We start from the raw sequence: 8,108 nt of genomic DNA on the forward strand, positions 1-8,108 counted from the left end.
GCCCCCTCGAGGCCGTGCCCACTAAGACACCTGCGCAAGCTGAGCTCACAAGAGAAACAGACCCAGGTGGATGCTTTCCTTCCAAGTGCCCTCCCTGGGTGCCTCAAGATTGAACCAAAATGCAGAGCTGGGTTACAGTTGTGTTTGGGGAAGGCTTTCATCTTGCACCAAGAATCCAAGTGGACATAGCCTGCAAATCGCCATCCCTGATCACCTTTCAACCAGACCAAATCCCTTTGTGTCCTGGACCAATTAAGTTTTCTGCCTCTGGAATACTCTCCCACATTCTTTTTTCTTTTGAGACAGAGTCTCCCTCTGTTGCTTAGGCTGGAGTGCAGTGGTACAATCTTGGCTCACTGCAACCTCTGCCTCCCGGGTTCGAGTGATTCTCTTGCCTCAGCCTCCTGAGAAGCTGGGATTACAGATGTGTGCCACCAGGCCCGGCTAATTTTTATATCTTTAGTAGAGACGGGGTTTTGCCATGTTGCCCAGGCTGGTCTCCAACTCCTGACCTCAGGTGATCCACCTGCCTCAGCCTCCCAAAGTGCTGGGATTACAGGCATGCAGCCGTGTCCCACATTCTTACCAGGCTGCCTCCTACTGGACAGACATGGATGTCTCTTCCCCTGGGAAGTTTCCCAGTGGCCCATATTGGTTGGATGCAGCTCCAATGTGCTTCCATAGCCCTGTGGCCGCGTTTTATCCGTATTGTCATGGCTGCTTGAGTCCCTGACCTCCCGCTGGCAGGCAGGCGAGCACTGTGTGGCAGGGACCCAGATACCGGGGCTCCCCAGCACCTGGCCCTGACAGATTTTTTGTGTAGGAAGAGGCAAGACCAGCCAGCTCTCCACACAGAGAACATGGTGTAAGGTGAGAAAACCTCAAGGAAGGACTCACCTCTCATGGGGCTCCCACCCATTCAGAACCTGGCCGCTTCCCTCTCCTCCTCCTCCTTCTCCACCATAAAACCAGGTGGCCGGCCAGGCATGGTGGCTCATTCCTATAATCCCAGCACTCTGGGAGGCTGAGATGGAAGAATCACTTGAGGTCAGGAGTTTGAGACCAGCCTGGCAACATAGTTAAATCCGGTCTCTACTGAAAATACAAAAATTAGCCAGGCATAGGGGTGGCTGCCTGTAATCGCAGCTACTTGGGAGGCTGTGGCAGGAGAATTGCTTGAACCCAGGAGGTGGAGGTTGCAGTGAGCTAGGGTTGTGCCACTGTACTCCAGCCTGTGGCGCCAGAGTGAGACCTTGTTTTAAAAAACAGACAAATAGGCCGGGCGCGGTGGCTCAAGCCTGTAATCCCAGCACTTTGGGAGGCCGAGATGGGCGGATTACGAGGTCAGGAGATCGAGACCATCCTGGCTAACACGGTGAAACCCCGTCTCTACTGAAAAATACAAAAAACTAGCCGGGCGAGGTGGCGGGCGCCTGTAGTCCCAGCTACTAGGGAGGCTGAGGCAGGAGAATGGCTTGAACCCGGGAGACGGAGTTTGCAGTGAGCCGAAATTGTGCCACTGCACTCCAGCCTGGACGACAGAGCAAGACTCCGTCTCAAAAAAAAAAAAAAGAAAAGAAATGACAAGGAAATCCCAGAAATGAGAAGGAAATGACAAGAAAATCCCAGAAATGAGAATGCCTGCTGCCTGGGGCCACTGTCACTGAGGCTTGTACTTTTTGTGTGTGTGTTTCTTTTTGAGACAGAATCTCTTTCTGTTGCCCAGGCTGCAGTGCAGTGGTGTGATCTCGGCTCACTGCAACCTCGACCTCCCAGGTTCAAGCGATTCTCTGCCTCAGACTCCTTAGTAGCTGGGATTACAGGCGTGTGCCCCTATGCCTGGCTAATTTTTTTGGTATTTTTAGTAGAGATGGGGTTTTGCCATGTTGGCCAGGTTGATCTTGAATTCCTAGCCTCATGTGATCTGCCTGCCTCGGCCTCCCAAAGTGCTGGGATTACAGGCGTGGGCCACCACACCTGGCTGTGTGTTTCATCTAGAAGAGCTGATAGATGGAGACAAGGGTCTGAAGTCTGGACCAGGACCAGAGCACAGGCATAGGACACTTGATGGCAGGGTGTGGGGGTAATGGGTCGCTGTCTAGCGTAACCCTAGGAGCCCCGTCGTGGGCAGTTGCCCACCAGATACTCAAAGCTGCCTTTGGAGGTGGGTCTTTGTGGCTGACTCCCTGTGAAATACCTGTGTGCTCACCCTTATTTCCCAGCCTCCCTCTTGGTTAGTTTGGGCCAAGTGACTAGTTATAGACAAGGAGCTGTGAGCAGAAGTTATGTCTCCCAAATATGGGGGAGTTGGTTTGGAGTTGGTGTGTCTTCATCTCTCTCTTCCCCTGCTGTGGTCACTCTGGTGGCCACATGTTCTGATGGTATAGCTCAAAATAGAGGAGGGCTACCAGACCCTCATTAAACTGAGACAAACATACCTTTATTGTGTTCAGCCACAGAGGTTTTGTGGTGGTTTGCTGAGCTGGTTAATGCTAATTACCCTGGTGAATACAGTGCTATTATCTCCACTTTATTGGGGCCATGTCAATTGCCTATAGTCACACAGCTTGTAAGTGGGCAGAACTGAGACTCAAATCCAGGTCTTACTTGTATGGCTGGTTTTTAGAAACCAAGTCTCACCAAGTTGGCCAGTCTAGTCTCAAACTCTTGACCTCAAGTGAGCTGCCTGCCTCAGCTGCCCAAAGTAATGGGACTACAGGTATGAGCCTGTAGTCTGGTCTAAAATTTATTTATATTATTTATATTATTTATTTATTTATTTATTTTTGAGATGGAGTCTCGCTCTGTCAACCAGGCTGGAGTGCAATAGTGTGATCTCAGCTCACTGTAACCTCTGCCTCCTGGGTTCAAGTGTTTCTCCTGCCTCAGCCTCCAGAGTAGCTGGAACTACAGGCGCGTGCCACCACGCCCAGCTAAATTTTGAATTTTTTGTAGAGATGGAGTTTCATAATGTTGGCCAGAATGTTCTCAATCTCTTGACCTCGTCTCCGACCTCCTTGGCCTCCCAAAGTGCTGGGATTACAGGCATGAGCCACTGCACCCGGCCCACTTTTTTATTTTTTTGAGACGGAGTTTCACTCTCGTTGCCCAGGCTGGAGTCCTGTGGCGCGATCTTGGGACATGTTTTTTTTTTTGTATTTTTAGTACTGACGGGGTTTTGCCATGTTGGACAGGCTGGTCTTGAACTACTGACCTCAGGAGATCCACCCACCTCAGCCTCCCATAGTGCTGGTATTACAGGCATGAGCCACCACACCCAGCAAAATTTATTTTTTATTTTTTTGAGACTGAGTTTTGCTTTAGTTGCCCAGGCTGGAGTGCAATGGCGCAATCTTGGCTCACTGCAACCTCCACCTCCCGGGTTCAAGTGATTCTCCTGCCTCAGCCTTCCAAGTAGCTGGATTACAGGCATGCGCCACCATACCTGGCTAATTTTTTTTTTATTTTTAGTAGAGACGGGGTTTCTCCATTTTGGTCAGGCTGGTCTCGAACTCCTGACCTCAGGTGATCTGCCCTCCTCAGCCTCCCAAAGTGCTGGGATTACAGGTGTGAGCCACCATGTCTGGCCCGGCAAAATTTATTTTTAACAAGAAAAAAAAATTTACCTCTGGGAACCCAGAACATAATTTTTAAACAAAAAGGGGGTCTCTTGGCTGGGGGCAGTGGCTCACGCCTGTAATCCCAGCACTTTGGGAGGCTGGGACAGGTGGATCATGAGGTCAAGAGATTGAGACCATCATGGCCAAGATGGGCATGGTGGCACGCTTCTGTAATCCCAGCTACTCAGGAGGATGAGGCAGGAGAATTGCTTGAACCCGGGAGGCAGAGGTTGCAGTGAGCCGAGATTGTGCCACTGCACTCCAGCCTGGGTGACAGAGCGAGACTCCATCTCGGAAAAAAAAAAAAGAAAAAAGAAAGCGGTGGGGGGGTGGTCTCTCTTCATTGCCTAGGCTGGTCTCGAACTCCTGGCCTCAAGCGAACCCCTGCCTTAGTCTCCCAAAGTGCTGGGATTACAGGCATGAGCCACCACACCTGACCCACTCTAAACTCTTGCCTGCTTCTTCCCAGCCAAGAAATGCAGTATTGCAAAGCACAAGCTTGGGTCTAACCTGGGCTCAAATCCCTGTTCTGCCCCTTACTAGCTGTGTGACCTTGGGCAAGTCACTTTGTCTTCTCTCTGAGCCTCAGCGTCTTCATCTGTAAGATGGGGGTAATTATGCCAATTTCTCACAGGATGATTTTAAGCATCAGAGACAATGGATATAAAGCACTTAGCAAAATGCCTGGCTCATGTAGGCCTATTCTAATCCAAGGCACGCTCTCTTTATCTTAGGTACTATTGGGGGCTATTGGAGAAGAGGGAATCAGTTTATTGATATGTTTATTGACATATGTTTATTGACAAATAAAGTACATGTACCCCTACACAAGTATCACTGTGACATTTCAGGAACCTTGGAGCTGGGAACACCCCTTCCTCCCTGGCCCGCCTCTTCTCTAGGCTCCTCCTGATTTAGCTTGGGCTCTCTAGAAAAGCGCTTCTGGCATTTTCTCGCTGGAAACTCTGTAGGTGTGCTGGTTGGGCTCTCAGCATTTATCATGTCCACACTCTTCTGTCCCTGGGGACTGTGGACAAGGGGCGATGAGCCTGCTCAGTCATTCATGTCCAGCCCAAACTCTGGATACAACTCTTTGGTGGTGACACCTCGGATCACAGCTGAAAGGAAGGAAGGAAGGCTGAATGTGCAGTGGGGAGAGGTGGGAGGGAGTACAGCCAATGCCCCCAGCCAGTGTCACTGCCCTGACCCACCCAGGACCATCTCTGGCTTCAAGCTGGTCCCCACACTTGTGCCTCGCCTCACTGGCCAAGGTAAGCTCTCTGCTGCTCCTTCCAAGGTAAGCTCTCTGCTGCTGTGCCTGGCCACACGCTGGAGCTCCGCCATGTGCCAGCCACTGTATTCAACAATGGACCTACGAGGACTCCTTGAACCGTCACCCCATTTTGCAGAGGAATGAAACAGCTCCCTCCATTCCATTCTCCACAGAGAGCTGCTGGATTCATCTGCTTCAAACGTAAGCTGATTGTATGCCATGCCTGCTGAACATTCCAGACTCCTCGGCATGGCCCAAGTGCTCGAGTTTGCGCCTCTGCAGCCTCTGAGATGTTATTCCTCCTCTGTTCTCCACAAAGGCTGGTCCTTTCTCCTGAGGAACGGTTCTCCTCAGAGGCCTCCCCTGACTACCTGTCTTACCCCCACCGCCCCCCTGTTCATACCTCAATATTCTCCCCATCTCTGCCGTTTGTCACCTTCATAGCACCTAACACATTTTGTAATTAACTGCTGAGTCCACTTACTTCCTGGGCATTCCTCCACCCCCAACAGGAAAACAAACCACATGACAGCAAGAGACCTGAAAGTGTCTGGATCACCAAAGTGTCCCCAGCACTCTGTAGAGTGCTGGGCACAGAGCAGCTGCTCAGTAAATGTTCACTGAATAAACAAAAAGGACGCCAGGTGCGGTGGCTCAGCCTATAATCTCAGCACTTTGGGAGGCCAAGGCAGGTGGATCACTTGGGGTCAGGAGTTCGAGACCAGCCTGGCCAACATGGTAAAACTCCGTGTCTACTAAAAATACAAAAATTAGCCTGGCGTGGTGGCAGATGCCTGTAATCCCAGCTACTCAGGAGGTTGAGGCACTAGAATCGCTTGAACCTGGGAGGCAGAGGTTTCAGGGAGCCAAGATCACACCACTGCACTCCAACCTAGGTGACAGAGTGAGATTAGTCTAACAAAAAAAAAAAAAAAAGGGAGAGCCACCGGCTCCAGGTCATATGACCTGGAAGTGACAGGCCTCATGCTGATTCTCGCTACTAAGAGCTTGTGTTCTTTTTTTTTTTTTTTTGAGATGGAGTCTGGCTGTGTTGCCCAGGCTGAAGTGCAGTGGTGTGATCTCGGCTCACCGTAACCTCCGCTTCCTGGATTCAAACAATTCTCTTGCCTCAGCCTCCGGAGTAGCTGGGATTACAGGTGCATGCCACCATACCTAGCTAATATTTGTATTTTCAGTAGAGACAGGGTTTCACTGTGTTGGTCAGGCTGGTCTCAAACTCCTGACCTTGTCATCCGCCTGCCTCGGCCTCCCAAAGTGCTGGGATTACAAGTGCGAGCCAGCGAGCCCAGCCCTCTTTTTTTTTGAGATGGAGTTTCGCTCCTGTTGCCCAGGCTGGAGTGCAATGGCACGATCTCAGCTCACCACAACCTCTGCCTCTCGGGTTCAAGTGAGTCTCCTGCCTCAGCCTCCCGAGTAGCTGGGATTATGCATGTGCCACCGCACCCGGCTAATTTTATATATTTAGTAGAGACAGTTTCTCCATGTTGGTCAGGCTGGTCTTGAAATCCCGACCTCAGGTGATTCATCCACCTCGGCCTCCCACAGTGCTGGGAGTACAGGTGTGAGCCGCTGTGCCCAGTTAAGCGTGTGTTCTTAACCACTAGGCTACACTCCCCTCACACCTCCATCTTCTTGGGCCCTGATCACCCCCATCTTTTTATCCATCTATAGTTCCCGCCTCCAGGTTTTTCCTCTCCTCCTCTGGGGCCCATTGTCCAGTGAAACACAGAGAAGCCCTCCCTGCCATGGAATCCTGGATGCTGAAGGCATTTCTGCAACAAGTGCCAAAACTCACACAGCAACTGGCAAGACAGCCCAGCTCTGAACACTACCCCTGGCTGCTGGTCACTGGCTGCTGAACATCAGAGTGCCCAGCACTCCAAGCTAGGGGATGGAACTGAAGGGTTTGTAGGGGCCACCTGCACATTTCGTCACCTCCAAGGTAGGCTCTCCTAGCCAGCATGACACGCAGGTGTTGGTGCCTTGGCTAAAGCCCTCTAGATAGCAAGATTTTGTCCAGGGAGGAAGAAAATACTTCTTTAAGTCACAAAGGGTCACCCTTGCACTTGCTGCCTCTTTAGCAAGCCAGCCACTTGAGGCATGGATGGTACCTCGATCACTCTGAGTAGGCCCCAGAAGACTGGGGAGACCCTGAGTCCTCAGTCTGGCAGATGGGCAAGTCCCGCTCAAACCTGGCTGCAGCTCCAAAGCAGGTTCTGTACTTGAGGAACAAACCTAGGTGGCCAGGGAGACCAGAGGCTGGTAAGGAGAGGGGCTGGGGCAGCCCAGGAGTAGGCCAACTGCAGAGGGCGTGAGAGTTGGCAAGTTAGGAGGCCCAGGAGCAAAAGCCAACACTCCTAGGCGAGACGACAACCTATGATGCCTGCTTGTGGCTCTGCAGTCCCAACTACTCACCTAGTTTGCCCATCAGCATCTGCCCCACATCCTTGATGTCATTGTACTCGTGAAGCTGGGTAATGTGGTCCTCTAGTTCATCCACACTGTAGCCTCTGGGATGAGCGATGGAGAGAGGGGGAAAACAGCTCAGTTAAGAAAGCAGATGATGACCCCAGGCTCAGACAGTAATAAGGCATCTGTAAGGGCCTACTTGGTGCTAGGTAGTAGGGATATGGTGACAGCAAGATAGGCCCTGCCCTCATGAAGCTTACAGCAGGGCAGGGCATCTTCCCAGGTCCTCACTCCTGGCAAATGTGCCCTGTCTCCTTAGGGCGGGGTCTCCAGCTACAATGGTACCATGTGACCCTGGCCACAGTTGAGGGACTCGCAGATGGGCACATGATCCAAACAGCTAGGTAGATTCCTTCAAGTGTGACATGCACATTCAAAGGCAGCTTAGTCTCTGCCATGTGGCTGGAGCAAGAGGTGTGGGGAACTCCAGGAGGTGTTCAAGAGCCAGCTTCCTCTACACACTGAAAACTACCTGCAGAGAGAGAATGGAGTCTGTGCAGAGGGAAGTAGAGGCGGAGAACATGGCTCCAGAGACTGAGAGAGCAACAGCTTCCATCCCAGATAGCTTTCCAGGTCCCAGTTCAGGCCCTCCCACAGCCTAAGCATCTCACTACCTGAGAGGCTGCTGAGATGTCCTGAATCCAGAAGCATAATCTGTCCATCCGTCTTTCCTTCTTTCCTTCCTTCCTTCCTTCCTTCCTTCCTTCCTTCCTTCCTTCCTTCCT

At 51.5% G+C, this 8,108-nt stretch overlaps 1 protein-coding gene across 1 annotated transcript in view; it reads right to left on the bottom strand.

Moving 5' to 3' along the window:
- Nucleotides 1-4,399: 4,399 nt before the first annotated feature.
- Nucleotides 4,400-8,108, bottom strand: part of SWI5 (SWI5 homologous recombination repair protein) — a 14,470-nt gene continuing 10,761 nt past the window's right edge. The window contains 2 exon segments of the mRNA XM_023216900.1: nt 4,400-4,738; nt 7,330-7,424. Of these exon segments, the coding sequence (XP_023072668.1) occupies nt 4,674-4,738; nt 7,330-7,424 (160 nt within the window). The 3' untranslated portion in view covers nt 4,400-4,673.

Source organism: Piliocolobus tephrosceles, chromosome 14, assembly GCF_002776525.5.
Source record: "Piliocolobus tephrosceles isolate RC106 chromosome 14, ASM277652v3, whole genome shotgun sequence".
NCBI classification, from domain to species: Eukaryota; Metazoa; Chordata; class Mammalia; order Primates; family Cercopithecidae; genus Piliocolobus; species Piliocolobus tephrosceles.